We start from the raw sequence: 19,425 nt of genomic DNA, 5'->3' as shown, positions 1-19,425 counted from the left end.
GGGGCTGTGGTGTATTTGAAAAAGGCAGCATCTAACAGATGGAAATAGAATCGGGGATCAGAGCAGAGATGGGTGATGCCCCCAGAAGAGAGTCGGTTTGGGATAGGGCCAGAGAGCAAAGACTAAACAGAACAAACAAACAAAAACAAGATTCGCATTCAGGAACTAACTCTTCTTATTGCAAGAAAACTTGCTATTCATACTCTCCATTCTCCACACAACAACAGAGCTTTTTAGAATGCACTACTCTGCAGGGGAATTTACAAGTGACAGTGTTGCTTAACATTGGTGATGTCACAAAGCCAGGTGCACTAAACAACTCTGAGCATTTAAATGGACCAGATGCAGAACGGAGTCCAGTGGCCCACAGAATCCATAGAATGGGTCTTCTATTCTGGCAAGAGAATCACAATGAAATATAAAACACCTTGAATTGGCATCTCTCTGAGCTCAGTTGTAACTGTGTACCTCTGGGGTAAGTTGGGATATTACAACAACAACTTGTATTTAAATTGCGCCTTTAACATAGTGAAATATCCTAAGGTGTTTCACAGGAGTATTATGAGATAAAAGTTTGACACTGAGCCGCATAAGTAGAAAATAGCGCAGATGACCAAAAGCTTGGTCAAAGAGGTATGGTTTAAGGAGCACCTTGAAGGAGGAAAGAGAGATAGAGAGGCGGAGAGGTTTAAGCAGGGAATTCCAGAGCTTAGGGCCGTGGCAACAGAAGGCATGGCCACCAATGGTTGAACGATTATAATCAGGGATGCTCAAGAGGGCAGAATTAGAGGAGCGCAGATATCTCGGGGGGGAGGGAAGTTGTGGGGCTGGACGAGATTAGAGATAGGGAGGGGTGAGGCTACGGAGGGATTTGAAAATAAGGATGAGAATTTTGAAACCGAGGCGTTGCTTAACTGGAAGCCAATGTTGGTCAGCAAGCATAGGGGTAATGGGTGAGCGGGAGTTGGTGCAAGTTAGGACATAGGCAGCCGAGTTTTGGATCACCTGTAGTTTACGTAGGGTAGAATGTAGGAGGCCAGCCAGGAGTGCGCTGGAATAGTCAAGTCTAGAGGTAACGAAGGCATGGATGAGGGCTTCAGCAGCGGATGAGCTGAGGCAAGGGTGGAGATGGGTGATGTTACCGAGGTGGAAATAGGCGGTCTTAGTTATGCTGCAGATATATGATTGAAAACTCATTTCAGGGCCAAATATGACACCAAGGTTGCGAACGGTCTGATTACAACAGTAACAGTGGTGTTTCTCTTGCAACATAATGCAAACAGTTACCTGCTTCTGTTGGAGTCCTATTGGGGCTGCCCCAAATGGGCTGCCAAAAATACTGGCAGGCATCCAAACAGATAAGATAATTCTCTGATCAGGTCTGTAATAGTGTGCTTGACTGATCATGTGTGAACTGCATGACCGACTGATGGTAATAAAGGACCACTTGTACATTGTTAACATTGTGCTTCTGCTTGTTGAACAGCGATGTCTGCATAGTTGGTGCTTGCCAGATGATTGGGTTCAGTAACTTTTCTGAGGTGGTATCATTAGTCGAGCTAGATCTGCCTGTCAGGAGTTTAATTAAAAATGAGATATGCCAACGGTTCAGCCAAGTTACTCTGTTTGAAGGAAATACAATCTATTATTATAAATGTCATGCTAAAATTAGTAGCTTCTTTTACAGATTCTGTAAGCATAATGTTTAGTATCTTGTCCCGTACAGGCACTTGTATTAGTTCAATAAATTTGTTACTGGAAGCCATTGCATTTAGACATTTTTACATTGAAGCCACAGCTGCTGTTTGTGGTGAGATTTCCTTTGTTTCTTTGTCTTGCAAACTTGTTGTTGGAGCAAATATATAATTCTTGACAATGGAGACGATGCTTGTTTATGGCATGTGCTGACTTGTGATGCCGGAACCTACACCCTACACCCTTGCACCATATTGTGAGGTCAGCTCACTTAAATATTTTTTAAACTTAAGGGGGTCATCTTGAACAATTTGGCTAGTGAAGGACAAAAAAACATTGGGAAAATAATTAACCTTCAATCAAAATGTTCCTTTTGTCCCTTGAAGCACTCATTCAAAATAGGAGCACAGCAACTAGGACATCGCTCAGACACTCAATCGCCCTTGGCACCGTGGAAGCTCTGTAGTCAGAAGCTCATGAGTTCAAGTCCCACTCCAGAGAATTAAGCACATAATCTAAGCTGGTACTCCAGTGCAGTGCTGAGGGAGTCCTGCACTGTTGGAAGTGCCGTCCTTCGGATGGTACATTAAACCAAGGCTCTTCCCTGTCTGCCTTCTCAGGTAGATGTTAATGATCCCTGGCACTATTCGAAGAGTAACAAGGGAGTTATCCAAGTTTCCTGGCCAACATGTATCCCTCATCTGACATCTAAACCAAATAACCTGATCATTTCTTTCATTGCTGGTTGTGGGACCTTGCTCTGCAAATTGGGTGCTGCGTTCCCTACATTATAACAGTGACTACGCTTCAAAGTACTTCATTGGTTTGTGGCATCCTGAGGTCATGAAAGGTGCTATATAAATGTGAATCTTTCTTCTTTCTTTCATTATGGAGGGCCTCCTAATTTAAATATACCCATGGGCATAATGAGTCTTGTGGTCAGACTCCCATGATTGGTCGCTTTTTGGTTCGCTCATTGCCACTGGCTAGTTGCAGTTCTTTGTCCACCCCTGATAATATGAGGGGTCATGGTGTTGCATTGCCCATAGTGTTTTTATGAAGGGAATTACACCAGATGAAACCAGCAATTTCCCACACAGTGAGGGGAGTGTTTTTCCACTTTCAAGCCACCCAAGTAATAGAAATGGTTCATCCTGCTTACCAGACTGATGGGAAATAATTTAAGTTTGCATCAACACATGCCTGTTGTGAAAGATCCATTTTGATCTGAATTGGGGGGAACTGCCTTGATCAGGTCTACATTTTATATGTGTTTTATGACTAGGTATGAATATAATTGAGATGTAATGGTGAATCTATATCCAACCGTGGTAAAACCACACTTGGAGTATTATGTTTCGTCTGGGGCTGCACACTATGAAAGAAGTTGAGGAAATGGGGAAGGTGTAGTGCAGATTCACTAGGATGCTGCCTGGTATGAGGAAATATAAATACAAAGAAAGGCTTGAAAGATTGTTACTATTCTCATTAAAATAGACTTTATTGTGGGTGTTTAAAATTATGAAGTAATTGGACAGAGCAGATGGAGGCAGACTGTTTCGAGTGATTGAGAGGTCTTGAAAGAAGGAACATAGCTACAGGTATAAGATTAAATGTAAGAGTTTTATGCCAGAGCAGGAGAAATTATTTTACACTGAGGATTGTGAGACTATGGAATGCATTATTGGAGTTAGTGATTGAAATAGAGCCCATTCCAACTTTTAAGAAAAGGTTGGCTATGTGGTTGACGGAAAGGGGAATAGAGTGGGCACACGGGATTAGTTCTGTTGCTTGTATGGAGGATAAACACCAATGTGGGACTGCTTGGGCTGAACAGCCTTCTTCTGTTTCGTAATTTTTATGTAATACTGCAGGTTTTCGCCATATCTTGTGTATAGTTGTTCAGTATGATTACTTCCATATCACAGTGATGAAACAGGAATTTCATGGAGCTAAATACCCTCTTATGGTCATCCAAATTTGGGTTAAAGGATTCTGAACATGGACCTTAAAATAAGAGCGTTCATACAATTTTTAACTGCTTAAATTACCAGTGGAAGTTAAATACTGTATTGCTTTTTGCTGATGATTTAGTTCATTTCTGTTTAGATATGCGTCTTGCAATAAATTTGTTTATAGTTTAGCCTGAAATACATGGTATTTTTCTGTCTTATCAGAGATTTCAAGAGCATTCTGAACATCTTTCCAGTGTGTCAGTCGAGTCTCGGATAATTGTGAAGCTAACCAATTCATTCTCCGTGCCCTGTGTACAAGTTTCAGTTCATGGGGATTAGAGTCTCCCTGTGGAAATAACCTTTTGCATCATCATGAACCAAGAGTATGGGATAAAACTAAATTGTAACAATGTATTCGGAACACTGTTTTGTTGTAAATAAACAAAGTATACTAAATTATCTGATCAAGAAGATAATGTTTCAAATATTTTATATCTATAAAAGGATTGTTCATTGCACAGCTTTCTCTGAAGTAAAAATAACTACATATGTTCATGATGTTTTGCATCTTAAATAATTCATACAGATGAATGAATACCTTGACAGGATCCTAATGTCACTGCCATACATTTGTAAACTTTTAAATAATAGGGTAACTAATATTAGGAATATTTAATATCACTTGACCATTCCTCAATCTTTCACTATACAAACAATGCAATGTAAATGTAGAGTGTGAAATTGAACGGTGGGGTCTCTTCTACTTTGGTGTTGATCAGGAACTAGTAAAACAGAGTAATCTAGTGACAAGCCAGACTGAGAGTTTGGAGTGTGCCTGGGCTTCAGTACAATGGAACCATCAGTGCAAAGTGGATTTGCTTCACAGTTATGGATACAGAATATGATTCCTTTGATCTGTGCTGGTAACCTAGTAACATCTTTCTAACTAGAACTTCATATCTGAAGAGTTCTCTTCTTCTTAGGCTGACCCCCAGAGTCGAGGATGACTTGCTTCCATACCAATATGAGTTCTAAGGTGACTGATGAGACCAATGCAGGATCTACAGTCTCTGTCACAGGTGGGGCAAATGGTGGTTGGAGGGACGGGTGGATGGGGTGCTTGATTTGCCATATGCTCTTTCCACTGTTTGTATTTGGCTTCTGTGTGCTCCCGATGAAGAGACTTAAATGTCTGGTGCCTTCTTGGATGCTTCTCCTCCACTTTGAGCAGTCTTGGACCAGGGATTCCCAAGAGCCGGTGTGGGGATGTTACATTTTTTTCACGGAAGCTTTGAGGGTGTCCTTGAAGCATTTTCTCTGCCCTCCTGGGACTCACTATCCGTGATGTAACTCAGAGTAGAATGCTTGCTTCGGGAGTCTAGTATCAGGCATGCGGACAATGTGGCCCGTCTATCAGATCTGATCGAGCGTGGTCAATGCCTCTTGGATCCCCTTGCCATTGGACTAAGACCTTGCTCTGAAGAGTTCGAAGCTTTTAGCCACAGACTTGCACAGATACACAAATAGGCAAACCTTAACGTTGAAGTCGTTTAGTCATTTCAGTTTTTTAATGTTATTTGAATTCTAGAGGATTTTTCAACATATTCAGAAATTTAAAGTCAAATCACTGCATGCTGGTTTAATGAGATAACTTCATAAAAATAATTTAATAGCATAAATGTAGGCACATTGTAGACCAGGAAGTCTCAGAGGCCTTGACCTGTGTCAAACAAGTCTTGGAGCTTTAATGTGGCTGCTTTTTTTTCTGATAGGTGAGCTAACTGAAATAGATGGGGAAAGCTATATCATATCTGTCCCCAGTTGATCCAGACCCATATCAGTCATAGTCTTGGATAGAGAATATGATTCTTTTGATCTGTGCTGGTAACATCTTTCTAACTAGAACTTTATACCTGAAGAGTTCTAAGCTTTTCGTCACAAACTTGTACAAATACACCAATAAGAAAACCTTAACTTTGGAATAATGGAAGCTTTCTTAAAACTCTCTGCTGTATCTCTAGTTAACTGCATGGCCGGGTAATCTGACCTCAGCTAGTAGCAGATGCGCAAAGCATTCAAGCGCCAGTTATTCTCTCCCTATGAGGAAACAGCTGACTGTTTAACAGATCCTCATGGCAGCAACACTGATATTGGTAATTCACCAAAACAATCAATATACAATTTTAAAATCATATCATTTCAATGTGGGTGATGATTCATTACACAAAAAGTGAATGATGCCCTATTTCTGTGCTTGGAAGAGATTTGGGTTTTGGTTTCTGCAAGACTGATGGCTGTTTTAAAGTATGCTCATCAGTTACCATCCCCAAAATGAAAATGGGTGTAGCCACATACCTCCTGTACTGTTGTAGATTTGGAAGGCTCAAGCTTTCATGATGTCTGACTAATTGGATCTTTTGCATCAAAATTCTAACCTTTTCTTTGATCTACAAGATATTAAAATAATCCACCAGTGCAATCAGAGAGCTCTATAGGAAGTGATTATTCTAAAATAGTTCCGATTTAACAATGAAAGGAAGTAATTACTTTGTGATTAACTTGTCTCATGTCCTGTCTCTCAATAGCCCAGAATGTTGAGACCACATATGTGCAATTTTTAAACTTCATGAAATGACTTCAAGAACTTGAAATGTTCAAACATTTTACTGAGTAGTCAAGAACATATTAATTTGAATAATTTAACAGTTATGCAAATAAAGGCTCATCTCATAAATATTTAATTGTGTACCTATGTTTTCTACATTACAACAGTGACTACACTCCAAAAGTACTTCCTTGGCTGTAAAGCGCTTTGAGACGTCCAGTGGTCATGAAAGGCACTATATTAATCCAAGTCTTTCTTTCTTAGAAAGCAGTGCTCTGATATGTTCCATTGAATAAATGCATTTTATTAGTGTGTGTATACTTACAAGTTGTGTGTGTGTGTGAATATATTTTGAAAGCTACTTTAAATTCCCAAGTATTCAATCATTAAAGTCTTAAACTTTCTTAGGCACTAGGATAATGTGTTTGTAACATTGGAGAAAAGCCTGATACAATGGAAGCAATTGAACTTCCTTTATATTCTTGTCACTCGGCTTTTTAACATATATCTCTGGATGACACCAGCAGCATTTCTTGCTCATCGCTAATTGCCCCAAGGGTATTAGGAGTCAACCACATATGGGACTGAGTCACATAGGACAGACCGGAAGAGAAGGCAAATTCCAGTTTTGTTTTGTAAAACCAGCATCTTTCATGGTCATTTTTTCTGGGGTCAGCCCACGAATTACTGAATTCAATTTTCCAACTTGCCACGGATTTGAACTCATGATCTCTGGGTTGCTAGTCCAGTTGCTACCGAGGCTTATTCAGTGTATTGATACCAATTGCATTATAGGATAATATCATGCCAACCTATACAATTTAATGTTGTCCATCATGTTTCTTGTGAGCTACCCTTAATTCATAACGTTGAATTACTCATCATCATGGGCAGTCCCTTGGAATCGAGGAAGACATGCTTCCACTCTTAAAAATGAGTCCTTAGGTGGCTGAACAGTTCAATACGAGAACCACAGTCCCTGTCACAGGTGGAACAGATAGTCGTTGCGAGAAAGGGTGGGTGGAACAGGTTTGCCGCACGCTCCTTCCACTGCCTACGCTTGGTTTCTGCATGCTCTCGGCGATGAGACTCGAGGGGCTCAGCGCCCTCCCAGATGCACTTCCTCCACTTAGGGCAGTCTTTGGCCAGGGACTCCCAGGTGTCAGTGGGGATGTTGCACTTTATCAGAGAGGCTTTGAGGGTGTCCTTGTAATGTTTCCTCTGCCCACGTTTGGCTCGTTTAGCTCGTTTGCCGTGGAGGAGTTCCGAGTAGACCACAAGTGACAGACCTCTATAACCACCAGTACTTGGGCCTAAGATATGAGTGGCAGTGTTACGTAAGATGTGAGTAGCAATGAGCCTTTTGTTAATAACAACAACAGCTTCCATTTATTTAGCACCTTTAATGTAGAAAGAAATGTCAAAATGTGAACAGTATGGGTCGCAAAAGTGAAGACCTTGAGTTTATGCCACGCCACCTTCCCAACTGAAAGAGAAGCATGGCAGCAATTGTGGGCACAACTATAAATAAAAGTGTCAAATTGATGTGCGAACTGATTTAACCTTTACAGTATTATAATAATTATTTTTATTCTTTCTCTAATAAAGGTCAGAACCCTGACAGCATGCTTATGGGAACAGGCATGAAGGCAAATGGTGCCACAGTAGCACCTGAAGATGCAGAGCCAAGACTTCATTGTTACTGTTCTGGTCACTGTGCGACGGAGGAAGGGAACAATACATGCAAGTGAGTTGTGGGAGAAAGGTCCATTGAACAGTTTTCACACTGCAAAAGCGGTAAAGTGAGGCAGTAAGAAAGATGTATTTGTCATGAGCATTAATAGAGCAGACAAGTGAATTGCTCCTATTAGACTTTATTATTGATAATTTAAATGTTAATTTATTGCAGTCCACCAGGACTAAATCCATGATTTCATATATTTAGAAGTGTAGTTAGGGAACATCTTCCCTCAGTTTGTTTATAGTGTAGTGAAAAGCTGTGCAGTGTTAATCAAGTGGGAAGAAAAGTGGAGCGATTACGCTTTAAGCTCATAGGTACAATCCTGGTAGCTACACATTTTAATGCTTGGTGTAGCTCTGGTCTGTAGTTCTGCTGTCACAGCTTTTACTGAACTGAAAATGCACTCCTGCTACCTCACAACTTCAGTAAATGGTTTTGAATGTTTCTGTTGTCAGTTGCCAGTTTTAGCCCTTTTTATAGCACTGGTTTTTCAATATGCTGTGAAAGTATCTTCTCTTGTGGCAATGAATTTTATCTAATTAATGTAAAATGATGTTTGTTATTTTAAAGCAGCAGCAAATCTAGGTTCCTAACGTTTGCTAAATGTGCTTTTGTTTTGGTAGTTATCTGCAGATAATGTTGAGACAATGTTCCTCATATAGTAGGCCAGCTACTCCATGTGTTGTAGGGAGTATCTCCTTTACAATGATGGCAACAAGGTCACCTAGATGCTAACACTGCTGCTACACCTTTTAATTGTTTAGGTTTTTTGGAGAATGTTGTATAGCAAAGGCTTAGTGTCTTGATTACATATCTCATCTTCATTCTTCAACTCCTTAGTGTGTAACATATCCCACTTTCATAGCATTGCGGTACATATCCTCTGTTCTGATTCTGACCATCTTCCATACCACCATTGGTGACAGGGCTCTAACAGCTGAAAGTTCTAACATCTGGAATTGTCTCGCTAAATTGCCCTCTTTGCTGCATCTCACCTTTGAAATCCTCCTCAAACCCTTTCTGTTTAACCATGCTTTCCCTCACCTTCCCTATTTCTTCTGCTGCCTGCTGTCCATTCTGTGTCTTGGATGGTTACTATGTTAAAGGCACTATATAAATAAAAGTTTTTAAGTTTAGCCATACTGCTGTACCTTTGCTTGCTAAATTTGTGGTTCTGCCACCAAAAGCTGATGATTAAAATTCTCCTTTTAAATTATATATTTACAAACTGAAATAATGTCAAATAAATTCAGAAAATTGTTTAAATTGATATTATTGAACATTGATGTCACGTAAGGCTTAAAATTAACCTTAGGCCATGGTCACATGACCATGTCAATGTTTACAGGAGAAAAAAATAACACCAAGCTGATTTTTAAATGTTGCCAGACTGTCACCACCTCATGTCAATAGTCCCAATACCCTCCATCAGATTATAAAAATATCATATGTTCAAGTAAAAATAAGAGTGGGTGCTTCGCAGTTTTAAAATTAATTCCTTTCTATTGAGGTATTTACAGCATATTCTGTAACTTTCTTCCATTATTTATTTACTGCAGAAACACAAGTCATTTTTCTGTCCTCACATTTATTGTAGGAATTAATTCCCTTATTTAAAATTTGGGGGGGAAATATTACTCTATCCTTAAACAGTAACTTCCTTCATAGCATTTTTAAATAATCCACAGCGAAAACTCAGCCGTTGTGTCTAATGACCCTTCCCCTAGACCACCTTTCGTCTGTAGCCATCTTTCCATAAATTCTTTGACTTTACTTGACCTGTAGTGTGAAGGCAGGTTTTCTCGAATAATAATCATTTGTATTTAGTTGCATAGTTTTGATAATTCTATACAGCTGCAATGAATATAAAATATTGCATATCCCTGAGTTTTCACTCCCATTCTTGCTTTGGTCAAGATTAATTCCAGTCAATAAATGAAACCATGCCACGTTCCCTCCTGCTGTGTACCGCACTATGTCTGATTGATTGATCGTTTACTGGATCAGTTTACCTATGTGCTGTGAACATATAGGGCCCAAGTTTCCACATGATAAAAAACGGGCGCCCCTCCGAGCTGGGCGCCCGCTTTTCGTTCCTAAAACGGCGCCGGAAAAAAAACGAGCGATTCTGGAGCGCTTTGCAGCTCCTTGTCTGCTTGGCGCAGCGCCCAGAGGGTGCGGAGCCTACACTCGTGCCGATTTTGTAAGTGGGAGGGGGCGGGTACTATTTAAATTAGTTTTTTTCCTGCCGGCAACGCTGCACGTGCGCGTTGGAGCGTGCGCGCATGCTCAGTGTGAAAAAAACATTGGCATGCGGCCATTTTTGTAGTTCTTCGTAGCTGTTTAGTTTTTGAACATTTTTTAATAAAAGTACATTGCCATCAGCACAGAGGCTTCTTGTAGCAGTGAGAAGGGTGCAGGAAGCCTCAAAGTTGAGGCAGCCGTATCCCGACGACCTCCCCATTTTGCCGTCGGGAAATGGCTCCTCAATTTCTGAGGCTTCCTGCAGCCTTCTCTCTTTCCCGCCAGCAGTCTGGAACGGCTCCCTTCCTCCTCCCCCCCCCCGCGTTCGGTCGGCTCCCTCCCTCCTCCTCCTCTCCCCCCGCCCCCCCCCCCCAGCGTTCGGTAGGCTCCCTCCCTCCCGCGTTCGGTCGGCTCCCTCCCTCCCTCCCGCCCGCGTTCAGTCGGCTCTCTCCCTCCCGTGTTCATCGGCTCCCTCCCCCCCCCCCCCCCGCGTTCGTCGGTTCCCTCCCCCCCCCCCCCCCCGCGTTTGTCGGCTCCCTCCCCTCCTCTCCCCCCCCACCCCCGTGTTCGGTTGGCTCCCTCCTCCCCCCCGCCCGCCCGTGTTCGGTCGGCTCTCTCCTCACCCCCCCCCCGGCCCGCGTTCGGTCGGCTCCCTCCCCCCCGGCCCGCATTCGGTCGGCTCCCTTGTTTTGTGAGGCTTGCTGCACCATTCTTCCTGGCTGAAGCACTTTCACACAGGTAGGAAGATAATTTATTTAATCTTTTCTTTGCTTATAATTGTTTGTTCAGGTTGGATTTATTTGTATAAGTATAAATAAGGATTGATTGTAAAATTTAATGAGTTCCCTTCCCCCCCCCCCCCCCCAAGTTTCCACATGATTTGCGCCTGATTTTTAGGAGCAACTGGTGGAGAACGGACTATCTTAGAAATCGCAATTCTCTACATTTTTTTTTCTGCAGTTCTAGTCAGGTAGAACAGTTCCACTTTGGAACAGAATTTTTTCTTCAAAAGGGGGCGTGTCCGGCCACTGACGCCTGATTTGAAAGTTTCCACAGTGAAAACGTACTCCAAACTAACTTAGAATGGAGCAAGTGAAGATTTTTGTAGAACTGAAAAAACCTTGTCTACACATTAAAAAATCAGGCGCAGGTTACAAATTAGGCGTCCAGAACGAGGTGGGGGGAAGGGAAGTCATTAAATTCTATAATAAATCCTTATTTATACTTATACAAATATTATACAAATAAATCCAACCTGAATAAACATTTATAAGCAAAGAAAAGATTAAATAAACCATCTTCCTACCTGTGTGAAAGTGCTTCAGCCAGGAAGAATGGTGCAGGCGTTCGTTCCCGCGGGTGGGGGGGAGGAGAAAGCCGTTCGTTCCCGCGGGGGGGGGGAGGAAAAAGCCGTTCGTTCCCGTGGGGGGGAGAGAGAGGAGAAAGCCATTCATTCCCGCGGGGGGGGGGGGGGGAGGAGAAAGCCGTTCGTTATCGACGGCGGACGGGGAGGGGGAGAGAAACGGCTGCCTCAACTTTGAGGCTTCCTGCAGCCTTCTCAGTGCTGATGTGCTGATGGCAATGTGCTTTTATTAAAAAATTTTCAAAAATTAAACAGCTACAAAGAACTACAAAAATGGCCGAGTGCCAATGCTTCCTTCACACTGCGCGTGCGCGAATGCTCCAATGCGCACGCGCAGCATTGCCGGCAGGAAAAAACTAATTTAAATGGTACCCGCCCCCTCCCACTTACAAAATCGGCGCGAGTGTAGGCTCCACCCCCCTGGGCGCCGCGCCAAACAGACAAGGAGCTTCAGGGCGCTCCAGAATCGTGCGTTTTTTTTCCGGCGCCGTTTTAGGCGCGAAAAACAGGCGCCCAGCTCGGAGGGGTGCCCGTTTTTTATCGTGAGGAAACTTGGGCCCGATATCCTGAGAGGAGGGAACACACAAGATCGTTTGAGATCTAATGATACATTATGGGACCTTGTACATGTGTTTTTTTTCCCTGTCACTGACATTCTAAAAGTCAAAATTGTGGGCAGGTAGGCCTCAGATCAGATGCGAGAGGTTGGTCCGGGGGAGGGATCGTGGGGTCGGCATGATCAGGGTGTCGGGGATCGGGAGGGGGCGTCGGTCATGGATTGGCATGGCCCAAATCAGGGGGGCGTGGGGGGGGGTGTCGAGGATAGCGGCGGGGTTGGCCGGGGTGGGGTCATATCCTTCCTAAAGTGTGGTGCCCAGAATTAGACCCATTACTCCAGTTTGAGGCCAAACCAGTGTTTTATAAAGGTTCATCATAGAAACATAGAAAATAGGTGCAGGAGTAGGCCATTCGGCCCTTTGAGCCTGCACCACCATTCATTGATCATGCAACTTCAGTACCCCATTCCTACTTTTCTCTCCATACCCCTTAATCCCTTTAGCCGTAAGGGCCACATCTAACTCTCTTTTGAATATATCTAACGAACTAGCCTCAACAACTTTCTGTGGTAGAGAATTCCATAGGTTCACAATTCTCTGGGTGAAGAAGTTTCTCCTCATCTCGGTCCTAAATGGCTTACTCCTTATCCTTAGGCTGTGACCCCTGGTTCTGGACTTCCCCAACATCGGAAACATTCTTCCTGCATCTAACCTGTCCAGTCCCGTCAGAATTTTATATGTTTCTATGAGATCCCCTCTCATCCTTCTAAATTCCAGTGAATATAAGCCTAGTCGATCCAGTCTTTCTTCATATGTCAGTCCTGCCATCCCGGGAATCAGTCTGGTGAATCTTCGCTGCACTCCCTCAATAGCAAGAATGTCTTTCCTCAGATTAGGAGACCAAAACTGTACACAATACTTCCTTGCTTTTGTACTCTCTGCCTCTATTTATGAAGCCCAGGATCCTGTATGCTTTTTTTAATCGCTTTCTCAATATGATATAGATTGCAAATAGCTGAGGCCCAAGCACTGATCCTTGTGGTACCCCACTACTTACAGCCTGCCAACCCGAAAATTACTTGTTTATTCTAATGTGTTTTCTATCCATTAGCCAATCTTTAATCCATGCTAGTATATAACCTAAAATCCCATGAGTCCTAATTTTGTTTAATAACCTCTTGTGTGGTACCTTATCAAATGCCTTCTGAAAATCTAAAAAGACTACATCCACTGGTTTCACCTTTATGTTTGCTGCTGGTTACAGCCTCAAAAAACTTTAGCAGATTTGTCAAACACGATTTCCCTTTCATAAATCCATGTTGACTTTGCTCAATCCTATTATTATTTTCTAAGTGCCATTTTAGCACGTCTTTAATAATGGATTCTAGCATTTTCCCTACTCCTGATGTCAGGCTAACTGGTCTATAGTTCTCTGTTTTCTCTCTCCCTCCTTAAATAGTGGGGTTACATTTGCTACTTTCCAATCCATGGGAACCGTTCCAGAATCTATGGAATTATGGAAGCTGGCAACAAATGCATCCACTATCTCTATAGCCACCTCTTTTAAAACCCTAGGATGTAGGCCATCAGGTCCAGGAGATTTATCGGCTTTCAGTCCCATTAATTTCTCCAGTACTATTTCCTTACTAATACTAATTTCTTTCAGTTCCTAATTTTCACTAGACTCTTGGTTCTCCGCTATTTCCAGAATGTTTTTTGCGTCTTCTTCCGTGACGATAGATACAAAATATTTGTTTAATTTCTCAACCATTTCTTTATTCCCCATTATAATTTCTCCTGTCCCAGCCTGAAAGGGACGCATGTTTACTTTCACCAATCTTTTCCTTTTTACATACCCATAGAAGCTTTTACAGTCTGTTTTTATATCTCTTTGGTTTACTCTCATATTCTATTTTCCGTTTCTTTATCGATTTCTTAGTCCTCCTTTGCTGAATTCTAAAATCATCACAATCCTCAGGCTTACTACTCTTTTTGGCAACTTTATAGATGTCTTCCTTTTAATCTAATACTCTCTCTTAATTTCTCTTGTTAGCCACGGGTGGACCATTTTTCCCATGGTGTTTTTATTCCTTAAGGGAATGTATATTTGTTGTGAATTATGAATTATTTCTTTAAATGTTTGCCATTGGTTTTCTACTGTCATACCTTTTAATCTAGTTTCCCAAGCTACCTTAGCTAACTCACCCCTCAAACCTACGTCGTTTGCTTTGTTCAGGTTTAGGACCCGTGTTACGGATTAAAATAAATCACTCTCAAACTGAACATAAAATTCTATCGTATGATCACTGCTCCCCAAAGGCTCCTTTACTACAAGGTTATTAATTAACTCTGTCTCATTGCACAATACTAGAAACTATCTTGAATACATTCCATGAACCTCTCTTCTGCACTAATACTGCAAATTTGGTTTGCCCAGTCCCCCATGATTTCTGTATTACCCCTGTTACATTCATCTCTAATTTCCTGATTTATGCTCAGCCCGATACTGCAACTATTGTTAGGGGGGCTATAAACCACTCCCACTAGTGCTTTCTGCCCCTTGTTGTTTCTTAGCTTCACCCAAACTGATTCTACATTTTGTTTTTCCGAACCAGTATCCTTTCTACCGTTGTTATCCCCTTCTTTATTATCAGGGCTTTCTTTTCCATTCTGCCTGTCTCTTCTAAAAGTCAAATATCCTGGTCACTCTGCAACCACGTCTCTGAAATGGCTATTAAATCAAACCCATTTATTTCTATCTGTGCTATTAATTCATCTATTTTGTTATGAATGCTTTGTGCATTCAGATATAGTACCTTTAGCTTTATTTTTTTTAAATTTTTTCCCCTTATGTCACTTTAGTCCCTTCCTGACCCACTCTGCTTATGTTTACCCAGATCACTACTCTGCTCTACAGCCTTGACATCTCTCATTGCTTTTGAATTTACCTTTTCCTGAATCCTCCCACCCCTCCTTCATTAGTTTAGGAAAGGATGCTCTTGCAGTATTTTTCTGATCCAGTTCAACGACCAGAAGATAAGGAAGGATGCTGGTCATTTTTTATGCCAGGTTTGCCCAGAATCCGGATGTGTCCACTACAGACACATCTCAACTGAGGATTGAGCCATTACTCTAAATAGACCAAGTTTTTCCTGCCTCTTTCCTTGGGTGCTATCAACTGGAAACAGGAAGGGTGTGCAAAAGTTAGTCCTGGTGGCAGATAACTTCTGCTGGGTCCATAGTGTCAATAGAATCTCCCTTGTTCTGCACCTCTGGAGCATTCATTGTGGTTGCTTCAGTACTACTAATTCAGGAAGCAAATTCTATTCCTCCAGAGCATGAACTGAGATGCTTAGACTTGGGGGCATCAGCTGTTTGCACAGGGCACATCTCATTTGAAAATAGCCTTTCAGTTGACTTACTATGGTGATTTCTTCTACCAGAGAGCTTTTTAAACTGTAAGTCTTTGCTAAAGTCATCAAGGATTACTTTAATGAACAAATGGTGTGCTTGATTGAGGATCCACTTGGGGTCAGTCAAATACAAAAATTGGTTGTCAAGTATCCTTATGTTGTCTGCTCCCCTGTAACACTGCTCCTGAGATTCTTGTCCCAAATGGTGCCTCATTTTCATTTAAATAAAAAATATTATCCCTGATTTCTATTTCCCCCCCCCCCCCCCCTTTCTTCACCAATCAGAATTTGATGCACTTTCTTGCCAACCGTACAGAATCCCTATGCAAACTTAGTCAACTATTTGTCGTCTTCTGCTGCAGGACATTGGACAAACTGATTACAAAATTGTGGTTTTCCCAATGGCCTATAAGTATGCCTTTTGCACTGTTACCACTTTGCTTGCAGGCATTGTACCCATTCTACCCAATCCACAGTTTCTTTTCATGGAGCTTTAAAGCAAGGTATTTGTTAAGCAGCTGCCTAATCACAACACCATAGAAACATAGAAAATAGGTGCAGGAGTAGGCCATTCGGCCCTTCTAGCCTGCACCGCCATTCAATGAGTTCATGGCTGAACATTCAACTTCAGTACCCCATTCCTGCTTTCTCGCCATACCCCTTGATCCCCCTAGTAGTAAGGACCTCATCTAACTCCTTTTTGAATATATTTAGTGAATTGGCCTCAACAACTTTCTGTGGTAGAGAATTCCACAGGTTCACCACTCTCTGGGTGAAGAAGTTCCTCCGCATCTCGGTCCTAAATGGCTTACCCCTTATCCTTAGACTGTGACCTCTGGTTCTGGACTTCCCCAACATTGGGAACATTCTTCCTGCATCTAACCTGACTAACCCCGTCAAAATTTTAAATGTTTCTATGAGGTCCCCTCTCATTCTTCTGAACTCCAGTGAATACAAGCCCAGTTGATCCAGTCTTTCTTGATAGGTCAGTCCCGCCATCCCGGGAATCAGTCTGGTGAACCTTCGCTGCACTCCCTCAATAGCAAGAATGTCCTTCCTCAGGTTAGGAGACCAAAACTGTACAAAATACTCCAGGTGTGGCCTCACCAATGCCCTGTACAACTGTAGCAACACCTCCCTGCCCCTGTACTCAAATCCCCTTGCTATGAAGGCCAACATGCCATTTGCTTTCTTAACCGCCTGCTGCACCTGCATGCCAACCTTCAATGACTGATGTACCATGACACCCAGGTCTCTTTGCACCTCCCCTTTTCCTAATCTGTCACCATTCAGATAATAGTCTGTCTCTCTGTTTTTACCACCAGAGTGGATAACCTCACATTTATCCACATTATACTTCATCTGCCATGCATTTGCCCACTCACCTAACCTATCCAAGTCACTCTGCAGCCTCACAGCATCCTCCTCGCAGCTCACACTGCCACCCAACTTAGTGTCATCTGCAAATTTGGAGATACTACATTTAATCCCCTCATCTAAATCATTAATGTACAGTGTAAACAGCTGGGGCCCCAGCACAGAACCTTGCGGTACCCCACTAGTCACTGCCTGCCATTCTGAAAAGTACCCATTTACTCCTACTCTTTGCTTCCTGTCTGACAACCAGTTCTCAATCCATGTCAGCACACTACCCCCAATCCCATGTGCTCTAACTTTGCACATCAATCTCTTGTGTGGGACCTTGTCGAACGCCTTCTGAAAGTCCAAATATACCACATCAACTAGTTCTCCCTTATCCACTCTACTGGAAACATCCTCAAAAAATTCCAGAAGATTTGTCAAGCATGATTTCCCTTTCACAAATCCATGCTGACTTGGACCTATCATGTCACCTCTTTCCAAATGCACTGCTATGACATCCTTAATAATTGATTCCATCATTTTACCCACTACCGATGTCAGGCTGACCGGTCTATAATTCCCTGTTTTCTCTCTCCCTCCTTTTTTTAAAAAGTGGGGTTACATTGGCTACCCTCCACTCCATAGGAACTGATCCAGAGTCAATGGAATGTTGGAAAATGACTGTCAACGCATCCACTATTTCCAAGGCCACCTCCTTAAGTACTCTGGGATGCAGTCCATCAGGCCCTGGGGATTTATCGGCCTTCAATCCCATCAATTTCCCCAACACAATTTCCCGGCTAATAAGGATTTCCCTCAGTTCCTCCTCCTTACTAGACCCCCCGACCCCTTTTATAACCGGAAGGTTGTTCGTGTCCTCCTTCGTGAATACCGAACCAAAGTACTTGTTCAATTGGTCCGCCATTTCTTTGTTCCCCGTTATGACTTCCCCTGATTCTGACTGCAGGGGACCTACATTTGTCTTTACTAACCTTTTTTTCTTTACATATCGATAGAAACTTTTGCAATCTGTCTTAATGTTCCCTGCAAGCTTCTTCTCATACTCCATTTTCCCTGCCCTAATCAAACCCTTTGTCCTCCTCTGCTGAGTTCTAAATTTCTCCCAGTCCCCGGGTTCGCTGCTATTTCTGGCCAATTTGTATGCCACTTCCTTGGCTTTAATACTATCCCTGATTTCCCTTGATAGCCACGGTTGAGCCACCTTCCCTTTTTTATTTTTACGCCAGACAGGAATGTACAATTGTTGTAGTTCATCCATGTCTGCCATTGCCCATCCACAGTCAACCCCTTAAGTATCATTCGCCAATCCATCCCAGCCAATTCACGCCTCATACCTTCAAAGTTAGCCTTCTTTAAGTTCTGGACCATGGTCTCTGAATTAACTGTTTCATTCTCCATCCCAATGCAGAATTCCACCATATTATGGTCACTCTTCCCCAAGGGGCCTCGCACAACGAGATTGCTAATTAATCCTCTCTCATTACATAACACCCAGTCTAAGATGGCCTCCCCCCTAGTTGGTTCCTCGACATATTGGTCTAAAAAACCATCCCTTATGCACTCCAGAAAATCCTCCTCCACTGTATTTCTTCCAGTTTGGTTAGCCCAATCTATGTGCATATTAAAGTCACCCATTATAACTGCTGCACCTTTATTGCACGCACCCCTAATTTCATGTTTGATGCCCTGCCCAACATCACTACTACTGTTTGGAGGTCTGTACACAACTCCCACTAACGTTTTTTGCCCTTTGGTGTTCTGCAGCTCTACCCATATAGATTCCACATCATCCAAGCTAATGTCCTTCCTAACTATTGCCTTAATCTCCTCCTTAACCAGCAATGCTACCCCACCTCCTTTTCCTTTTATTCTATCCTTCCTGAATGTTGAATACCCCTGGATGTTGAGTTCCCAGCCCTGATCATCCTGGAGCCACGTCTCCGTAATCCCAATCACATCATATTTGTTAACATCTATTTGCACAGTTAATTCATCCACCTTATTGCGGATACTCCTTGCATTAAGACACAAAGCCTTTAGGCTTGTTTTTTTAACACCCTCTGTCCTTTTAGAATTTTGCTGTACAATGGCCCTTTTTGTTCTTTGCCTTGGGTTTCTCTGCCCTCCACTTTTCCTCATCTCCTTTCTGTCTTTTGTTTTTGCCTCCTTTTTGTTTCCCTCTATCTCCCTGCATTGGTTCCCATCCCCCTGCCATATTAGTTTAACTCCTCCCCAACAGCACTAGCAAACACTCCCCCGAGGACATTGGTTCCGATTCTGCCCAGGTGCAGACCGTCCGGATTGTACTGGTCCCACCTCCCCCAGAACCGGTTCCAATGCCCCAGGAATTTGAATCCCTCCCTGCTGCACCATTGCTCAAGCCACGTATTCATCTGAGCTATCCTGCGATTCCTACTCTGACTAGCACGTGGCACTGGTAGCAATCCCGAGATTACTACTTTTGAGGTC

The 19,425-nt window shown here is 42.6% G+C and overlaps 1 protein-coding gene across 6 annotated transcripts in view; it reads left to right on the top strand.

Annotated features, from left to right (window-relative positions):
* bmpr1aa (bone morphogenetic protein receptor, type IAa) overlaps positions 1-19,425 on the top strand; it is a 249,730-nt gene that overhangs the window by 197,926 nt on the left and 32,379 nt on the right. For all 6 annotated transcript variants that reach the window (XM_070865839.1, XM_070865840.1, XM_070865836.1 and 3 more), the window contains one exon: positions 7,864-8,002. In XM_070865839.1, coding sequence (XP_070721940.1) covers positions 7,864-8,002 — 139 coding nt within the window. The remainder of the gene's footprint in view (positions 1-7,863; positions 8,003-19,425) is intronic.

Source organism: Pristiophorus japonicus, chromosome 22 (assembly GCF_044704955.1).
Source record: "Pristiophorus japonicus isolate sPriJap1 chromosome 22, sPriJap1.hap1, whole genome shotgun sequence".
In the NCBI taxonomy this organism is placed as follows: domain Eukaryota; kingdom Metazoa; phylum Chordata; class Chondrichthyes; family Pristiophoridae; genus Pristiophorus; species Pristiophorus japonicus.
Note: the sequence above shows the minus strand (reverse complement) of the source record. Positions and strands in the feature narration are given on the sequence as shown.